This window comes from Sus scrofa, chromosome 13 (genome assembly GCF_054392235.1).
Source record: "Sus scrofa isolate SSC_HxYL_T2T_F1_AM1 chromosome 13, Sscrofa_HxYL_maternal_Yorkshire_Landrace_v2.0, whole genome shotgun sequence".
NCBI lineage: Eukaryota > Metazoa > Chordata > Mammalia > Artiodactyla > Suidae > Sus > Sus scrofa.
Genome location: NC_139395.1, coordinates 211922335 through 211942820, shown reverse-complemented (window position 1 = coordinate 211942820; position 20486 = coordinate 211922335). Strand labels below are relative to the sequence as shown.

General features: G+C 54.3%; 1 protein-coding gene across 1 annotated transcript; it reads right to left on the bottom strand.

The window, feature by feature from the left end:
- Positions 1–5293: 5293 nt before the first annotated feature.
- OLIG2 (oligodendrocyte transcription factor 2) lies at positions 5294–8610 on the bottom strand. Its single transcript, XM_003358929.5, has 2 exons — positions 8520–8610; positions 5294–7741 (listed from the first exon to the last, which is right to left on the bottom strand). Exon 2 carries the CDS (start codon positions 7670–7672, stop codon positions 6701–6703), a length of 972 nt encoding a protein of 323 aa, XP_003358977.2. The 5' UTR covers positions 7673–7741; positions 8520–8610; the 3' UTR covers positions 5294–6700.
- Between the last annotated feature and the right edge of the window lie 11876 nt (positions 8611–20486).

Below are 20486 nucleotides of genomic sequence, written 5' to 3'. Positions count from 1 at the left end.
ATTCCAGGCTCACTCGTGTGTGTGGACCAGTGAGTGTGAGCTCCCAGGTGTGTCCTTATGCATGAGCTTGGACTTGGCTGTATGGACCGGGATTCAAGGGCCCCCAGGTCAGGCATTCCCTTGGGTTGCTGTTTGGCCTCCAAATGAATTTAGGCTGATTCTGTGTCTCTCCGTCTCTGGGGACTCCCAACGCCTGCTACAGCTAGTGGTCTCCAAGGCTATGGAGCCTCTGCCAACTGAAAGATGCCCAAAGGAAAGCCATCGACCATGCTGCGGCACTTGGGGGCAGGACAGCCAGACGAGGTGTGGGGGTGGGGAGAGGGCTGGGTATGGGGTGCTGTGCTCATCCCCAGTCCTCTGCGACCCGTTCTGCCGGCTCTGCATCCAAGAAACAAGGGGTCGGGGCGCCCGTGACACGCAGCGCACTGCGTGGCAGGAGCAAGTCTGTTCCGGAGAGCGGCGACATGGTGGCCCAAGGACTCCAAAGTTAGCTTCCTGCTGGGCCGTGCAGGTCAGCCGCGCCACTTTCAGGGGTTGCAAACTGGAAACCCACGGGCCAGTTTACCCCCTTTCCCCTTGTCTGTAGGCCTGGCGTGTTGTAAGGTGGGACCCAAAGTCCCCGGGGGAGGACAGCGGGCACTCTCAGCTCGCGCCCCCCACAGGCACCTCCTCGGATGTCCCACAACCACCCCACGCCCTCAAGTGTCCGCCTGGCCCCTGCAGGCATTTGGGCTTTGCGACTCCTTTCCGAGTTGCTGCACGCGGCGTGGACTGCGCGCAAGCCGGCAGGGGATGCGGCCAGCGGGCTGGTGGGGCGGCAGCTGTCCCGCCAGGACAGTCCCTCTTGGGGAGCGCCGACCGCCTCATTTCGGGCCGCCTAGGGCTCACCCGCTGCGGCCCTGCTCCGTGCGCCCTCACTGCGCGGCCACCCCATAATTGTTAAAGCCTTTTGGCACCGCGCGCTGCCCAGATGCGGGCATCGGGCCGATGGGGTCCAGACGCTGTAGGAGCAGCACCTAAGAGGGCTGGGGTCTGGGGAGCGGGTGGGGGTGGGGGAGCTCTGAGGATTCCTGAGACTGGGGCTGAGCCATAAAGAACCTGGGAACTGTCAGGGCGGGGGCGCTCAGGGAACCTGGGTATGGGTGCTTTCCTCCTGGTGGGCTCAGGAGCCAGCCTCCTGGATTGCAACTTTGCTGCCTGCATTTACTGTCTTACCCTCAGCAATCCACTTACCCTCTCTGTGCCTCAGTTTCTTCACCTGTAACATGAAATTATCAGCACCATCCTCAAAGGGTTACCGTGAGAATTGAATGAATTAAAAGAACACACAAAGCTCTCAGAGCCATGCCCTATACTGACAAGTCTTCATTGAATGTTGAAGCCTCCTCTGCCTATTATTAGCATCCTGAACTCCCTTGAGGTGCAGCCTCCTGCTGCCCTCTTGCTCCCTGATCTGCTGTATCTCTTCTTCTCTGCAGCATCTCCTCCTCCCATTAACCCCAGCCACACAGGGTTGTGGCCCTCTAGCAATAACAGGTAAGAGAGAGATGGGAAGCAGGGCTGTGAGGCGATGCCCATCTCTGCGCTGCCTAGACTGGCCCTTTACTCTGACAGGGAGTGGAAGGCTTAGCTCCAGGGGTCTAGCCTATGACTATCTGCAGCTTTGGAACCAAGGCATGGCATGCAGACCCAGGCTGTTCTCAGGTGCCCCTCCCCAGCCAGGTAGGACTCAGGGCAGCAACCCCTTACCCTGAGACCCTCCAGACTTGATGGAGTCTGGCCTCCCTTCGAGGTTTGCAGAGGCAATAACAGAGGGGCTTGTCACCCATAAGATGTCTGGTGTAAGCCCTCTGTCAAAGACCCCCATAGTCCTTACTGGTACTGTGAGGCACTTGTGCGGAGACCCAGGTTGGACCCAAAGTCTGTACTGAAAGAGGGACTTTAAAATAAGAGGTGGAGGAGTTCCTGCTGTGGCATGCGGATTTGATCCCCAGCAAGGCACAGCAGGTAAAAGGATCCAGCATTACTGCAGCTGTGGTGTAGGTCACAGCTGTGGCTCGGATCTGATATCTGGCTGGGGAGGTTTCATGGGCCTCAAGTGCTGCCCAAAAGAAGAAGATGGAGTTCCTGTCGTGACTCAGCAGTTATGAACCTGACTAGTATCCATGAGGACAAGCGTCTGATCCCTGGCCTCATTCAGTGGTGTAGGTTCCAGACTTGGCTCAGATCCCAAGTTGCTGTGGCTGTGGTGTGTGTGGGGGGGAAGGCTTGTAGAGGGAGAATCTTTTGCTGTAGATTAACTTCTAGGGGGCACAAGGTGTTTACTTCATAGTAGGGGTTTTGTTTTGTTTTGTTTTGTTTTTTGTCTCTTTAGGGCTGCACCCTCGGCGTATGGAAGTTCCCAGGCTAGGGGTCGAATCAGAGCTACAGCTGCCAGTCTACACCACAGCCACAGCTATGTGGGATCTGAACTGCATCTGTGACATAAACCACAGCTCACGGCAATGCTGAATCCTTAACCCGCTAAGTGGGGCCAGGGATAGAACTCATGTCCTTATGGATACTAGTGGGGTTTGTTACCACTGAGTCACAATGGAAACTCCTACTTAAGAGTAGTTTAGGCAGATGGCCAGGTGGGTTCTGCCCTAAAGGGAGGCATGTAGACAGCTCTTCAGCACTGAGAGTGATGAGTGGGGCTGGAAAGTCCAGTCTCCCAGCCCCAGGCTTTCCCCTGGTTTCATTCTGGGAAGGAGAAGGACAAGTCTTTCGAGCTGGGCTGCCCCGGCCCTAGATCACCATGCTTGTCCCTAATATTCAGCTCTTCCTCCAGCCATCATCGCTGGGAATGTGACACCTCAGGTCTCAGGAGCACATCCCTCAACTGAGATGCACTTTGCTGTGAGGGTTTGCATGGCCCCTTGGTTCACTGCCTGTTCCAGGGAGTTCCAATTCCTGGGTTCTGACATCGCAGGACAGCGTCCTAGGTGTTCCGGTGTGCCCTCCAACACAGAACCCAGGGAATCAGCATTTCTTGCATCCCCTGCCCAGTAATGGAGTGCAGGGCAGACAGAGGCCATGGAGGAAGCCAGTTTTTTTTGCGGGGGGGCGGGGGTTGGAGGTTGAGGAGAATCTCAAGACCTTGGAGGCTGGTGACAGAAGTCTCTTTGCCCCTGGGCTGAGAGCCGAAAATTGGAGAGGCCGCATGGGGGTGGGGAAGCTGAGTGGTGGACCAACACAGGAGACACATCTGGACTAATGCTTCCAGGAAGAGGACCCATCCAGCCAGTGTTGGGCGTTCTGCAAACCCAGTGGCTCCAGGACTGTGTTTAGCTCTGCCTTCTCCCACCCCCTCTCTCAGAGGTGGGGGGGGGGTGTCCTTGAAAGTCGGTGCGGTGGCCTAGCATCTTTTCCCTTTTCCCCCTGTTCTACTTCCGAAGCTCAACCATGGCCTGAGCCGCCCACCCAGGCACCGCTCACCCCACCCTGGCCAATCTAGGACGACTCTCTGCAAGGAGCCACCTGCCCCAGGCGTCTGGGCGCGCTCCCGTGCGCCTCCTTGGCGACGGAGGATATTCCGCTCTCACACGTGGTGGCCCAGATCCCTGGCTCGGCGCAAGGTCTAAGCGGGTGGCTCCGGGGAGGGCCCGGAGCCTGGCTGGATCCAGGCCGTCTGTCTTTGGAGGCCCAGGTCTAGCCTGACTGGCGGCTGGACGAGGGCCGAGAGCTTGGGCATGGGGGTTGGGGGAAAAACGATTTATTTCCTTTCAGCAACTGCCCCTCTATGCATACAGGGGGCAAGCCGGGAGCCGGCGCCTGCACACGCCAAGCCTGGAGGTGGTGGGTGAAGGAAGTCGGGACTGCAATGGAGCGGCAACCGCCCCAACACGCACTCACCGCCCCTGAACCTCGCGGGGTGCTCTGTGTCTGCAGGCTGGAACAGGATCCAGTTTTGAATTCTTAAGAAATTTCGTTTCAAATGGGATTTTGAAATAAAAGCTACTTGATCCTGCTCTATCCTTTTCTTGGATTCGCGCGGAGCGGCTTAGGCTCTTGTTCCCTGTTCCGTCCGCGGAACCTCGGCCTCTCACAGCCTTCAGTAAGAAGCCGAAGCCGGTCCCCGGCCTACAGAGCCCGATCCCCGGGCGCCGGCTGTTTAGCCCTGCAGCCCGACGGCACCCGCTGGATGACCCGGAAGCACCTGTCCCGGAGCCAGGGGATGGAGCCACTCTCACTCTTGGGCGAGAGGAGTCCTCGTGGGCCTGGCTCTGAGACGACCTCAAGGAAAGGGGTTCCAACCTGGGAAAGCTTCTCCGCTCCAGGTGCCCTAGGCGCAAGGGCCTTCCGCCGGTGGCCCCCGTAAACGTCGTCGGCGAGAGGGCCCGGGGGCCGGGGACCTGGTCCACAGCGTCGGCAATTCGTGGCTTTCAAGGACGCGCATTCTTCTATTAGCCGGGGCGCTGAAAGATTGCAAAATGGTCTGTCCTCCGCCTTGATCGGGAAAGGCCGAAGCTTTTTAATTTTTACCCAGACTCTCTCTGAAGAGCCGCATCCTAAATTTGCATGGCAGTGTAGGATTGCGAGGAACTCAGTAGCGGGCAGCGAACAGAGGTGGCTGGGGGAAGAGCTAGGGGTCAAAGCGGGGCTCGGGACAATCTTGCTGCTCCAGGGCTGTTCCCGGGCACCTGACATTTTGCCGTTCAAGGCCGGGGTGGGCGCTAGGGGGAGGGTGGTGCTTATGGCGGGGAAGGGAACGAAGGGTTAGTGGATCCTTCGCCAAAAGCTTCCGCAGCGTTCTGCTGGGAACACTGGGACGCTGCACGTCCGGGCCCCCCCGCCAGACTAGTCCGCAGTAGAAGCCTAGAGCAGCCCAGGAGCTGGATGTGGCTGGGCGACCGTCTCAGAGAAGAGAGAAAGTGAAATCGCAGCAGCGCAGGGGGCCTTCAGCGCCGCCGGGGACCCGAGACCAAAGGCAAGGGTCTCACCCTGGAGGCCCCAAATTCTGTGCACACAGAGGAAAAATTTCACTTTCAATTAACATAATCCTCGAGGGAAGGAAAAAGGAGTTTCGGATAAGGCGTCAGAAAATAAAAATAACAAGTGAGTTGTGAGAAGCACCTGGAGGATGTGCTCTGAAGGTGTTTTAAAGAGAATGTATGTTTGTCAGGGGGAGAGAAAAAGAGTGACCTCTTTTTCTCCAGGATGAAACCAGCAGAACGGTCCCCAAAACCCGCCCCAATGGATGGAGCGCTGCACCTCCTCTCACCCACAAGGCTGGAAAACACCTGACTTTACATTTTATTTAAAATCTCACCACTCGATCATTTATTTCATTTTTGCAACCAAACAAGTAATAAATATTATTTAGCACTTTTTTTTTCTTTTTACAAAAATAAAACAGATGATACACTCTCTGCAAGGGGCAGTGATCAGAGGAGGAATGTTACGTGGCAGATGCTGTGAAGCCCATATCGCAACACTGGTAGCGCCCAGGCGGTTTGCACGGGGGCAGGATGCACACGGAGGAGTTTGTCATTTGTGTTAAACTGGCAAAAAGAAACTGATAGAAAGGAAACCCAGCTTAGACTCCGGTGGGGCTGGCAGTCACGTGAGCAAACAGCTTAGCAGCGCACACTTACCTCATTATTGATATGATATTTACACATTCAAGAAAGGAAAAACATTAAAAAGCCAACACAACTCCCAAATAACCCAAACCATCTTCACAGCAACATCCTTTGAGTTCTGTCCAACCCTCAGGTACCAAAATGACTGCCCCCAATCAGCTAAGAAGCCAAATCACTTTGTGCTCAGAGATAGAAAGAATAGGGAGGGGAAGGGAGAGTCTATTTTAAAGAAACTAGAAAAACATCGGCACCCAAAGTCAACAGTTTCAGGTTATTCCAATTCACAAGTGGTTCTATTCTGACCGACCATCTATAAAGCTTGCTGGTACTGTTGAAAAAGGAACACCGATAGATTTATTAGAAAACCACAACCCCCAAACCAATAGGAGCCACAAGGAGGAATGGCAACAGTTCTCAAAAAGTTGTGGGTTTATCCAGATATGGAGATGGGACTCGATCGTAAGTGCTTCTGGTACCAAACACCAGCTTCTAAACTAACTCGAGGCTCCTGGCCCTGGGCCAGGGACCACCCTTGAGGGTGAAGCCGGACTAGCCGCTTCTGGGGTGCGGCTCGGCTCCCAAGATTCTCCGACCCGCCAAGAAAAGAGAAGGGAGAGAAAGTCCCCAGCGCTCTCCTCTCTCACCTCCTCCCCGGTATAACGAAGTGCTGCCCAGGGCCGAAGGCGGCCAAGTTCGCAGGAAAACCACAGTTTTTAGAATTACCTCTTTTTTTTGCGGGGGCATAGGGGTGGGGGGAGTTGGAGGAAGGGGTGCAGGTAGCGGTGCTTTCTTATAAAACGGTGTTTACCGGAGCGGCGCGGTTTAAAGCCAGAGAGGGTTGAACCCGGTCCCAGAGCAAATGCCCCTCTCACTCCCCCACCGTTCGATGCGCGCCTCCACTGCTTCGGTTCCTGGGTGCTGGAGTCCTCGCCATTGTCCCCACCCCCCAGCCCACGGTGCTGCGCTCCTCTTAGGAACTGAGCTCCCAGGACCCAGAGCCGGCCAGTCCTTGCTTCCCCGAAGCCTCCGGGCCCCCGCCCCACCCCGCTCGCCAGAACGCGCCTGCAGCGGCCAGCTCACTTGGCGTCGGAGGTGAGGCGCGGCAGGCTGCCGGCGCCCATGGCCGACACGTGGTGGTGCGGCGGTGGCACCTGGCACATGCTGCAGGGGCAAGGCATGCCGCCCCAGTGCTGGAAGCCTCCACTGCCCCCGCTGCTGCCGCCCCCGCCCCCCAGCGGGGCTGCTGATGCCGCCGATGGAGACTTGAGCAGGCCGTGAGGGGGCCGAATCGAGCCGACCGATGACAACCCGGAGCCGGGCAGGGAGGCGCTGGACACCGCAGCGGCGGCCGCAGCTGCAGCGGCGGCGGCCGCGGCCGGAGGCAAGATGGGGTGGTGCACGGCCGGGTGGTGCGCTGCGTGCGCGGCGGCCGCGGGGTGCGCGGTGGCCGCGGGCAGGGGCGCCGAGTGCGCCAGGCCGCCGCAGGCCGATGGGTGGAAGCCGGCGTGGTGGCCGCCGTAGATCTCGCTCACCAGTCGCTTCATCTCCTCCAGCGAGTTGGTGAGCATGAGGATGTAGTTGCGCGCCAGCAGCAGCGTGGCGATTTTGGAGAGCTTGCGCACGGACGGGCCGTGCGCATAGGGCATGACCTCGCGCAGCCCGTCCATGGCGATGTTGAGGTCGTGCATCCGCTTTCGCTCGCGGCTGTTGATCTTGAGGCGTAGCTGCTGCAGCTCGGGTTCAGTCATCTGTTTCTTGTCCTTCTTGGTGGACGACGCAGCCGCTGACGACGTGGACGACGAGGTGCTGGACGAAGATGACTTGAAGCCGCCACCGCCCAGTTTGTCCCCCGGGTGCCCGCCCGCTGCTCCCATGGCGCCGCGCAGCTCGGTGCTCAACTCTGGCGGGCAGTCGCTCGGTGTGGACGAGGACACGGTGCCCCCCGTGAAGCCGCTGCCCCCGCTGCCCTTGCTCCGGGCTGGCAGAAAAAGGTCATCGGGGTCTGGCGACGACGGGCGGCTAGACACCAGGCTGGCGTCCGAGTCCATGGCCCCGAGGGATAGGCGCAGCTCTCACGCGGTCCTTCCTCCCTGGGCACTCAGAGCTTCCACGGACGCCTACGGCGAAGAGAAGAAAAGCGAGAGAGACAGAGAGACGGAAATCGAGACTGAGATGGAGAGGCACTAGGTCAGTAAGAAAGAAACGCTATTCCCGCCTGCATCACAGCGCGGGATGCAGGCGCAGGTGGCCAGTCTCTCCGGGTCCATCTCTCTTCCTTCCTGAGCCATGCAGGTACTTTTAAGTAACCTCTCTCTTTCCCTCCCTGCCGCCTCCCCTCCGCTCTCATCCACAGGTTGTTAATCCCGGGAGAATCGGATGCTTCTCTGTGAGGGTGGCATTTTAGAGGCTTTGTGCCTTCTATTAGGAATGGGGAGTCTGGATCTCCAGGGCTGGAATAAACGAATGGCAAGTGAGGGCTTTTCTTGGGAAGGGTGGGCTAAAAAAGAGAACTATGTATTTGGTTCCTCAAACGCATCCACTTTATCTCCATCAGCACCGCGCAGCAAACACACGCACGGAGACCGGCACTCAGCGCCCGCGCGGGGTTCGGATTCCACGCGCTGTGTCGGGGACCCGAGCGGGGCTCGCCAGCTGACTAAGGACTTGAGCAGAGGAAGCAAGTGTCGCTGGCCCTGATTTCTCGCTTTGGGGCGAAGGGGATGCTGCGGCGAGTATGGGGAGGGTCGGGGCAGCGAAGCCGCTCAGGAGAACTGGCTGGCAGGAACGGGATCCGGGTCCCCTCTAACGGAGCTTCCCGATCACTGCCGAAGTGAGGGGTGTCTGTCCCCGGGATGTAGCCTAGAGTCGCTGGGGGGTGGGGGTGGGGGCACTTACTGTGGATGCAATTACAGAAGCTGGTTCCCCAAAGCCGCAACAGAGAACCCGGCCCGGGCGCCGATGTCGCCTTGGTCTATGATCAGCATCCGCACCTTTCCGGGTTCGGCGGGTTTTTATAGCCCGGTGGTGGCGGCGACCGCGGCGGTGGCCGAAGCGGGGGCGGGGAACAATGTGCGGGTCCTGGAGGGGCCGCCGCGCCAATGAGCTGGGCCGGCCCGGGGGGCTGGGAAGCTGATGTCATCCGGGCTGATTCCGCTCAATGAAACTCGCCGGACCCGGCACACGCCTCCTCCCAGCGCCCAGCCAATGGGCGCCGGCGGCCGGGAGATTCTTAGGGAGGGACTGGAGGAAGGACCCCGAGAGGGCGTGTGAGAGGCAAAGGGGAGGAGGAGGGCAGGCTCTCGGGGGAAGTGCAGAGGGCCGAACGCGGTTGGGAGCGAGGGAATATTGTCAAATGTCCAGGAAAATACGGTCCTGTCGTCAGGCTAGGGGATGGGCTGGGGGCTCTGCACACTTACTAACCGGATACCCATGGCGTTCGGATCTTGGGGATCCGTAAGGACAACCCAGGCGACCCAGGAGCTGGGGCTGGAGTCTCCTCCTTTGCTTTGCTTCACTCTCTCTCTGCGTTCTTGCCACCTGTTCCCATCTCGTGGGTTTCAGCAGCACGTGCACATTTTGAACCCCAAATGTACCGGATAAACCAGACACAAAGCTCCTACTTTCTTCGTACTCTAAGCGCGCTTCTGGGAGGTGGTGGCTGCCGCAGCTTGGCCGGCGGCCGGTAGCGCCCCCACCTGGGGGCAAGGGCCTCGCCAGGGAGCAAGCCGGCACGGAAGGAGGGGACTGACTCCAGAATGCTGTTTGGAAGGAAATCCCAACTCTTTATAAAGTTGACTATGGTATAGACACAGGGAAGCCGTATTTCCGCGCAGTAACCATGCTAACAACACAAGGCGAGAGTCGAACTCAGGGTTAAGCACCCCCTCACAGCATGGGAACTAGATGAGGGTATTTTTTGCACCATCTTTAAGGTGGTCAGCACGCCCTGGGGTAGGGGAGCCAGGCTGGTTTATCTGCCCAAAAAAAGGCGCAAGCTTGGGTAAAGACCTCCACACCCGCAGGCCAGAGGGCGAGATCTGACCACTCGCTGCAGCATTTACCAATCGCTGCCTGGCTCTCAAACCCGGAACACCTTGACCACGAAGAATTAAACCCGGTCTAGAGAAGCGACCAGCTGAGGTGGTTCCGTGGTGCTAATGCCCCCACCCATTTTAAAGATGGGAAAATCGGGCAGCAAGCCTACCAGGGGAAAAATGCTGACCAGTTTGCCGCTCAGCCTTGCCTGGACTGCAGATGGGAGAGTTGGCGGTTCCTTTATAACAGAGGCAGCTGACATCTCCCTGACCTCTAAGATTTTCCCTATTTGTTTGCTTCTCCGGATTCTGGACCCTAGCCCTTTATACTGCAGACACACAAACGGGTCCCATTTCTCCCTCTCAGGGACTGTTACTGTCCTCACGTTACCTCCGTTGTTTGGGAACTTTTAATTTGTATGCAGGGCTTTTAAAAACCAGGCAAATTTAGCAAGCAATTCGCCTTCAAGTAGCAAAGTTACAAAATAAACAAACACAGAAAAGAAACCGGCGTTATTGCTCTCACTTCCTGGATAAGCCTTCCAGCCCCATCTACACCAGGAAACCCAGCAGACTCTCCCCTTTGCCCCAGTCTCATGCCTTCTGGGGCTTTATTTTTCAACCCGCGTGTTTCCCAGCTGGCTCTGCAGCCATCCGTTAAATATGTGTTTAAAACATGAAGAACTGAAGCGTGGAGATGTGTCGTCCAACGGTTACAGAAGATGACCCACAACCGTTCAATTAGGCGAATCTGTCACTTGGAAGAACGCCGGGAGCGGGGGTGGGGAGCAGGAAGAGCTCGGGTATTTGAGGATCATTCCTTTGGGCTTTCCGGGCCACTGGCAGTGAGGACATTCGTGGGGGTGTGAGCTGTGAGCATCAGCCCGGCTGTGGACTTGCGAGCACGCCTGTGTGTCTAATAAACACCAGCAGGCGCAATGCGTGCGCGCCTGGGTCGCGGCCGCCGAGGTTAGACCAGCGGGCGGCACGTGTCCCGTAGCCCCGGTTCCTTCTTTTGCTGCTTGCCACCGGCGACTGTCCCTCGTCCAGCGGTCTGCGAGGGTGCGCGGTTCTTTACGCGCTTGCAGCAGAGACTGGAGTCAAAAGCAGGGTCGAAGATTGACGGGCCCCTTCAGGCACTGCTCGAGTTTAGAGCCTGGGAAGGCAGAGTCCGGAAGCAGGAGAGCTGGCTAACTCGCCAAGTTCCTGCGTGGACGCCCATCAGGACGCTCCGGGTCCCAGCTCCGTGCCACCGAGCCGAGGCGCTGGTGGCCGTTCGCGGGCAGCGCAGCGGCACCTCGCGGTCCTCACTCCCCGCTCCCGGAGCTCAGGCTGGCAGCTCAAAGCTGCGGGCCCTTTCTCCAGGAGTGTCCTTCTCCAACATCCTCCCGTCATCGGAGTTGCTCCGGAGGAGGTGGGAGTGGTGTGTGTCCCCTGGGTTTCTTTAGCCCAGGGACAAGTTGGTCGCTGTACACTTCTCGCGGCGTCTCAGACTCCTCCTACCCCCTCCAGGAATAATCGGGAACTGGAGCTTGGCCACTGGCGCTTGCCCTCAGGTGGGTCCTAGAGGCATCCTGGCACTTGTCCAGGCCTTGCGCCCGGCGCCTGGTGTGCGCGCCCTGGGAGTGTCCCCTGCACCACGGTTCCCACCCGCGCGCGCGCGCGCTGCTGGGCCACATCCTCTTCCCGCGAAATTGAGTGCTCACTCGCCGAGGCTAATGGGCTCGGCCCCGGGAGTTCCTGGCTGGCCCAGACGTCCTGGAGCTGCCGGCCTCCTCCGTCAAAACGGAAGACGTGTTTTTCCCTCTTCTTTGTGTTTCCCTCCCACAAAAGGCCGGGTGCGTGTCGGGGCCGGCCTTTGCTCAGCCGCCTGGCAGCCCGGGTGGAGCTTGTGCCAAACCGGCCGGGGAGGGCTTGCGCGGGGCTCCAAAGGCTCAGACCTCCCACTGTTTCCCGGGTTCCTCCCGGGCCTTTCTTTCCCATTCGGGTCTTTCCCATCTCCGAGTTCCTGCGCACATTCAGGCAGAGTCTCGGCCCAGCTGCCAAGGAGAGCGGCGTCCTTGCGCAGGGCGGGCCGGGGCTGGCAGTGGGGAGGCGAGGCTCCCGGAAAGAAAAGAAAAAAGCATTTCGGCCAGCGCTCCCGATCCGGAAACCAGAGGGAATGCCGAGTGCCAGCGTTTGGCGCCCAAATGTGAGCTATAAGACCTCTTGGAAAGCAGAACTCTGCAAACAAATACTTTCTGTCGTCCTTGGGAGAGACTCGCCTTCCAGAGTCTACCAGGGCCATCCCTGCCTCCCTCCGTGGCACCTAGCACAGTGGAGGGTGCTCGGTAAATACTTTGGAAGGCACACACCTGCAAATGTACACACGGGCTGGTGTGAAACCCAATCGGTAAAGTTCTTGTAAATGTGGTCCCGGTGTGTGTGTGTGTGTGTGTGTGTGTGTGTGTGTGTGTGTGTGTGTGTGTATTTCTTTGGTTTACACAATAAACCAAGAGGTCTGTAATCTAGATTGCTGTCCTTATGGGGGCTTTTAGAATGACAGGGGAAGTGACTGCCCCCTAATGACCACTTGGAGGTGGCCTAAGCTGTGCCAGGCACTTGGTCTTGACAGATTTCATCTCACTTAACAGCTCACTGGCAGTAGCAGCGAGATATTAGTTCTTCCCATTTTCCAGGTGGCAGACTTGATGCTCAGAGGGGCGTGGGCATTTGTTCAAGGTCCTCTGAGCAGAGGGGCGGGTCCAGGAGAGGCAGAATCTCAATGGAAGTAGCCGAGGGGTGGGCACCAGAAACTTAGGGATCTCAGGTCGGGTTGTCTACTTTCAGTCTCAGATTCTTGTTCCTAAAAGGGGCTTCTGGAAACTCCCTGTGGCCTCTAATGTGTGTGCGCTGTGAGATTTGAGAAGGTGAGAAGGTTGAATAACATCCTCCCTTTGTAATTTTTCCATCCTGTGAATAAAACTCCAGCTGTTTGGATGACTGTGAGGCTTTGAGAACAGAGGACCCCCTGCCCTGGCCTGGCTCAGGCTTGGGTGTCCACAGAGGGTGGGCCTGGGGAGAATTCCAGAAGAATGTCCGGGAGCTTGAGCTGAGTGCTGTACCCTGGAAGCTAGAGGGAAACAACAAACAAAAAAGCACCCAAACAAACCCCCAAACCCATAGCCCCTTCCCTTCAGTCAATCCCTCTATCTGGATCACCCCCCTCCATCAAGCCCACGACTGTCCCCTGCTCCTAAGCATCCCTGCCATTGCAGTTAACATGCCCCCCAAGGTTGCAGTGGAACGACCTTGGGATGGGCCTGCCAGTGACCTGAAACTAACTTTTATAGACCTCAGTTTACAAACCATTATCTCACCAATAGCCCTTTTTTGTTAAGAGGAAGGCCTGTTGTTCCCATTTTACAGATGAAGCTACTGAAGACCGAAGGTTCCCTGGGCTGAGTTCAACCTCCAGCTCATTGAACCCTAAGTCCCAGGGGCCTGGGTGGCTTAGTCTTACACCTCTGCTCACTCTCTTCCCCCATTCTTGAGGTCCCTACACTCTCCCCTCCAATGAGATTAACCCATGGGATAAGGGTGCACAGAGTGATGAATCCAGAAGTGTATCCTGAGGTGGGGTGGGCTCCATTGGGGTATAGGGTGGAGCAGACACAGGGGACCAGAAAGCCCCCAAACCTTTCTGGGGCTAAGACCTTCCAGAAGGGGACACAGCTTCTGAGCTGGGGAGAGTTTCTTCCAGGCTGCAGGTGACACACATCTGCACCACCAGTTTCTGGAGATGGGTCTTGTGTGTGCTGCCTGAATCAGGGACAGCTTAGGAGCGGATGTGCTGGGAAGCTGCCTGCAAGGAGGGCGAGGAGCCTCTCACCTCCGTGATTACCTGTCACTCTGCTCCAAGCAGATGGCTCGCCTTGCGATATTGGAAAATACAGCAGCATGACGTCACCCCATCACCTTCAGGATCAAGTCTAGAGCCTTAACTCCAACTGCAGAGTCTGGACCTGACCTCTGCCGGCTGCTCATCCTCTCTCCCTCCTTCTCATCCTTTCTCAGAGCACCTGGTGGGCTCTGCACTACCCCAGCTTCTTCCTGTGCCTCTCCACCTCCCCCCTTCCTCCCATCCAGCCCTGTCCTTCACCAGGAGCCTTTCAAGGGATCACCCTCTTCTTGAGCTTCCGTGGTACCCCGAGCGCTTTCCAGCCTGCTCTGTTAGGAGGGTCTGGCTCCCTCCCTGCAGGGGTGGTCCCTGAGGGTCCTCGCTGCTCTTGCTTTGCATCCCTGGGACCCTAGAAGGGCGGAATAAATCGAAGCAAGGGTCAGTGGTAAGAGAGTCACATCCAAAGAATTTCATTGGTGTTTCTGCAGGCCACAAAAGCCAAAACTCAGCATCAGAGGTACAAGACTTCCCCCTTATTACACCAGATTCAAACCTGCCTGATGAGGATTACATTGCTCACTCCTATCATGCAGGGGGAGGGTGATGGGCAGTCCCCCACCTTCTTCAAGGCAGACAGGTCATCTTATAACTTGCAGGGCTGGAGATGGGCTCCAGCTGTGCGGGTCCAGGACAGGGAAGGGAGAGGAGCGCCAGGTGGGAGTTGCCCAGCTGGACCAGGATCTAGGGGGAGATGGCTCGGCCAGGGACCCTCCCCCAAAGCGCAGCCGGTGGGGATGATGGTGGGGGGCTACCCATCAAGGCTCCTGGGCCCAAGCGCCCCCCCCCCCCCTGCGGGAAATAGCCAAACCCACCAGGAAACTGGAACTCTTGAAGCCTGGGCACCACAACCACCAACGCGCAAGGCTGGTTGCACGAAGCTTCCGCTGGGTGGGAACCAGCGGGCAAAGCCCAGGGAGAGCCCCGGGCTTTTTGCCCTGTGAGCCTGACCTTGGCCTTGAGCTTAGAGAAGGTGGTGGGAAAGACAGGAGCTGGGCAGGTTCTCTTGCTTCTCCCTCTCCTCTTTCCTTTTCTGCTCTCTTCCTCTCCATTCTAAGAGTCCCTCCCACCTCCTTTGTCCTTCTTTTTCATCCCCTTCGAATGCATATAGAGGATATTACACTCCCGCCCTGTGCCCCCGTGTCTCATGCCTCCTCCTTGAGCGCTCCCCACCTGTCTCCAGACCCTTCTGGTCTGGGACCCACAGCATCAGCCTTGAGGGATGAGATAGGGGAAGCTCATTAGAAACACAGAATGGCAGGCCCATCCAGACCCAGTGAGACAGAATCTAAACTAACCAAGGTCCCCAGGTGATTCATGGGCACGTTGGGGTTTGAGAGGCAGTTTCCATCTTTTGAGGGCTCATTCTTAGGTATACTCCTTCCCCCAGAGACCTTGGGACTTCCAGGTCCAGACATAGACCCTTTCTGGGGTTGACAAGGCTACTTCCTGGAGATCCACAACCCCTCCTCTGAATTTGAATCGTGCCTGCTCCCTTCCTTTGACCACCTGTCAAATAAAATTCAAAAAGCATTTGAGAAAAAAAGATGCATGAAAAATTGTGAACAAACAAAAAACCCTTGAAATAATACAGAAAGCAAAAGTCACCTTTAGTCCAACTCCCTTCCCCACCCCACCCCCAACAGGTCACTGTCAAAGATTTCGGTAAAGTCCTTTCAGACTCTATATATAGGCTTTGTAACCTGCCTCTTTCATTTCTTAGCATCTCTTGGACCTCTTTCCACATCAGTACAAGATCCACCTGACCCCTTTAGAAGTATAGGTCTGTACCAGTCTATCCCTTTTGGGTCCGTCTCTCTTCTGGCTACCTGATAGCGATGGAATAGGCACAGGTGGTTGTAGAAGTCCCAATAGGGGATCATGGATAAAGAAGGAAACCTGGGGGATGTTGGGAGACCACTGTAAGTTCGAGAAAGCCATCAGAACAAGGCAGGCTTGCTTGACTAGTGGAGGTGCAAGAATTGCCTTAGGTCCTTGGGTGGGGGATGGGGTGAGGCGTGCATTCAGATTCAGACCAACTGAGAGCTAGATTTTGAGGACTACCCTTTGGCTGATTTGAATACACACCTTACTGGGTACTAAGGAGAAGCTACTATTCCCAGAAAGGAAGAGGGGGGCCTTTCCAACCCCTACTCCCCTTGAATGATAAAACTATAGCCCACCGGCTCCTCAGGGCAGAGCTTCCTTGCCTGCCTGCTTGCATCTCTCACAAATGTCCTATCTTAATAAATCTGTTTCTTGCCTATCACTTTGTCTCTCACTGAATTCCTTCTGAGCACGGAGGCATAAAGAACCTGACCCTCAGTGAGTCCAGACACAGGGTGAGTGATTCTAATTTAAAACCATGGGTTTAAGTCCCAAACTGGGTTTTGCCAGGTTCAAGTCCCGGCACATGGGTTTAAGTCCCAATCCATGTTCTGGCTAGGCTCAGGCTATTAGTACTGTTAGTTTCATGTTCAGCCCTGAGAAGCTGGTCAGAGCCAAACCCCCTGAAAACAGGCTCCTACTGTGTGTGCCCTAGTAGTGTGTGTGGGGGGGACCATGGAATCAGGGCTCCTTCCTGACAGATCTGGGAAGGGGAGCTCCCCTCCTGGGCCCTGCTGGGCTCTCTGCCAGATGCTGGATCTCTGTGGAGGAGCTGTTCCCTTCCTGTAGGTGTAGTAAGAAAGACTGGCTTATTTGCCTGGATTCAGAAGGGCAGGAAGCGCTGACCCATCTGTCTGTGACTTGGATTGGCTCAAAGGAGAATGATCCAAGTGCGAATAGAACATTCCTGAGACCAGGGCAGCAATTCTGTGATTTTATAAGACTGAGTTTTAAACATTCAATTTCCTTTTTCTTTCCCTGTTTCCAACAACAACAACAAAAAGGGTCCATGTTGACTCTAAGGCTAAATGTGAGCAAAGAAGCTGTTCTGTTTAGGCAATAATTTACAGTTTCTTTCAGAAAAAGGAGAGGGGGAAGGAGAGGAGGTGGGAAGGAGGAGGAGAAAGAGGAGGAAGAAGAAGAGAAAGAAAGAAACTGAATCATATAAACTGGATTCTCTTTTATTTAAAACATATTTTGAATAGGTGCTATATACCATAGGCTTAAAATAAAATTCAAATAGTACAAAGAGTATTGATTGAAAGTTAGTTTCCCTGGTACAACGGACCTTCCCCTAGAAGCAACTATAGTTACAATTTCTTGTGAATTCCAGAAATATCATTTGAAAACATGAAGTGTGTCCTTAACCTCTTTTTCTCTTCTATTTTTTACACAAGTGGTAGCGTACTCTATACACAGTTCTTTATTGTGACGCTTTTCCCTGAATAGAGACCACTCTGTACCTCGTAGTGTGTGCGTGTGCATGTGCACGCACTCACACACACACACACACACACTACACACATTTACAATAATACATCTGCTCCTTAACTGCTCACCAGAGAAGTAAGAGGGGCAAGAAACCTCTTCCAATTTTAAATGAAGACAAGTACCCCTACCTCAACTTTGAGCATCACAGCATCAGAATGTGGGCACACAGGCTCCTGATGGTACTTTTCTGCTTCCCTTGGTCACAGAGAATCTAGGACTCTGAACCACAGATAATAGGAGAGCAAGGAGCTTCCTTACTGAGTAGCAGAGCTTCTCCAGGACATCCCCAGCATGGTACTTTTAGCCACTGCCTGAAACCTGCAGGTGAGTTCATTTTTTTTTCTTGTTGGAATTGCAAAAACAAGAGTTGGCCTTCTTTCCTATCTGGAGGACAATCAACCAGAGAGATCAAGGCAGACATATGTTAAAGACTATATAGACGACCACGAGATGAAACTAATTAGTCATTTTAATTTTTATTTGTTGAATAGGTCATTTGTTCACAAAGTTCAAAATTCAAAAGTACGTCATGAAAAGTTTGCTTCCTGTGCCTGTGGGAAGGGAGCAGCCACTCAGTTCTTTGTTCAGTCCCCATCTCTTGATTATTCTTCTAGGGATATTCTAGGTAACTTCAAGCAACACACACACTATTTCCCTTTGCATACAAATGGTAACATACTATACATACGGCTCTCCACTTGGCCTCTTTTCAGTTAGTATCTTGGAGATCACTTCCTTGTGGACCATTAAATGCTTTTTCCTTAAAAAAAGGAATAGAGACGGACCATCATTGACTTAGCTATTGCCCTGTTTAAAGACATATCTATATTTTTGTCTAGCCTTGTACTATTACAAACAAAGCTACAATAACATATCTTGTAAATTGCTTTTGCATATTAAAATATCATGAGGATAAACCTAAAATTCAAATTCTCAGGTCAGCCAGGCTGGGCATTTGTAAGTTTGATAGATGTTACCAAATTGTCACCTCTGTGTAGTCTCAATTTGTGTCGCAAGGTGACATAAAATAGAATGCTCAATTACCTCCCTGAGTGCAGGGAAAATGTGATCTCTGATTTGGATGCCAGGATAGGTAACAGGCTGACCACTGTCACTCTATGGGATAGAATAATAAAATAGAATAAAAACATGTCATTTTCCCCTTCTTACAACTTATAGTAGGTTTTGACATATGGTACCATTTTCATTTCTTCCCAAGATTTACTAATGACTTTCCCAAGGAGCTGGGTGGAATAGTCCAAGTATCCCAGTGCATTATCTCTGCTGAGGAATATTTATGTTTTGAGCATGCAATTCGACAGCTGTTTATTGGGCTCCTTTCCTGTCCTAGTTGCCAGGGGTCTAGAAATGAACAAAACAGACAGCATCTCTGTTGTGGCCACAGGGATGGACACAGGGAGGGTCACATGTGCCCATGATTCCCCCAGGAGGGGAAGTCAACCAAAATTTTCCAAATTGCAAAATTAGGATAAAAATTCATGAAAATGGCATTGTGGCGCAGCAGAAATGAATCCGACTAAGAACCATGAGGTTGTAGGTTCAAACCCTGGCCTTGTTCAGGGGGTCAAGGATCTGGCATTGCTATGATCTCTGGTGTAGGTTGCAGACTTGGGTCGGATCTGGCATTGCTGTGTCTATGGCATAGGCTGGCAGCTGTAGCTGTGATTAGACCGGGGAGCCTCCATATGCCTCAGGTGTGGCCCCCCCAAAAAAAAAACAACAAAAAAATTCATGAACTCTACTATGTGCATGGAAGAACATAAGACCACGCTTTGATTTCAAAATGAGTCTCATTATTTCCAGACAATGACTATATCATGACTCTCCACCCCATTTGAGAACCCTGTGCTCTTCAGGATTTCTGATGCCTGTCACTTGCTGCCTGTGAAACCAAGGAGGGTGGCCCCACACCAAAATCCAGCTGACCATCCAGCCAATTTGTCAGCCTTTAGAAAGGAAACCAGTGTAAGAGGAGCAGCTAGATTCAAGGCCATGGGATAGCAAATGGAGAAACTTTTTTTTAACCTCTGCATCTGTGGCATTTGGAAGTTCTCAGGCTAGGGGTTGAACCAGAGCTACAGCTGCCAGCCTACACCACGGCCACAGCAATGCAGGACTTACACTGCATCTTGCAGCAACCCTGGATCCTTAACCTACTGAGTGAGGCCAGGGACTGAACCTGCATCCTCATGGAGATAACGTCAGGTCCTTAACCTGCTTAGCCGCAACAGGACAAATGTGACAGGAGAGAAGGGGCTTCAAGCAGAACATAGACAGGAGAGAAGAGGCTTCAAACCAAGGAGGCTTCCTGGGTTGAAAGGAGACCACCTCTAGTTTATTCAAAATAATTCGTTGATCATTTTTTTTCCTGACAACAGAAGTGATGCCTGGTCCTTGTTGGAAAATTTAGGAACCAAGTGTCTCATAGCTGTAGAAAACATGGCAAATGCAGGGTTTTATGGTAGTTCCCTGTTAGGGGCTGAATTGTGTTCCCTTGGATTCCGGTCTTGAACCCTAACCCCAGTACCTCAGAGTGTAATTGCACTTGGACCTCAGGTCTTTAAAGAGGTAACCAGGTTCAAATGAGGACATTAGGGTGTCCTTATTAGAAGCATAAGAAGAGATTAGGACTTGTGCATACAGAAGGAAGAGCATGAGAAAGCAGCTACCTACCAGCCAAGAAGAGAGGCCTCAGCAGACACCAACCCTGCCTGCATTTTGATCTTGAACCTCCAGCCTCCAAACCTGTGAGACAATGACTTTCCATTGTTTAAGCCACCCAGTCTGTGGTACTTGGTAAAGGCAACCCTAGAAAACTGATAATGTGGTAGTGGCAAGGCTATGGAGATGGGCTGACAGGTGAAGACATTGTTAGGGGACAAGACTGGCAAGTCTTAGGGGCAGGGGCAGTGCAGAGCTGTCTAGATCGTGTTTGTTTTCTAAGCTTGGGTGGCTTGATGGGTGGGATGCAATCCCAGGAGGAGTCAGTATTTTGGACATGTTGAGCTGGGATGGGGGCGGGGGTTGGGGGACGTGTCCAGGGGCCAGTTGGAGATGTGGTCCAGGGGATCAAACAAGAGGGCAGCATAAGAGGATGAGCGGAAATCCCCCTGCTGGGAGATGGGGTTACCAGAGCACAGAGCAACCCTTGGAAGAATGGCCCTGGGGAGGCTGACTTTGATTTTCATCTGCGAGGAAGGGCCCCTCATTTACGGCGTGGATGGTCTGCATCGCAGCTGTTCCTGTTTATTAGGTTGATTCCAAAATATTGTCTGCCTCCCCCAATTTCTCTTTCAGTCCATTGTTTAAAAAATTCCCAAGATAGGCACAGCCAGACGACTCCCCAAATGCTAAATTGGTCAAATTCGGGGGAAGGCTGTCTCTTTAACCTACCCCTGTGATTATTTGATACTTACACTGCTTAGTGTGCTGGTTTCCAGGACCCACCATATGTGCAGGTGAATGTGGAGCTGGGTGGGCAGATGATGGGCT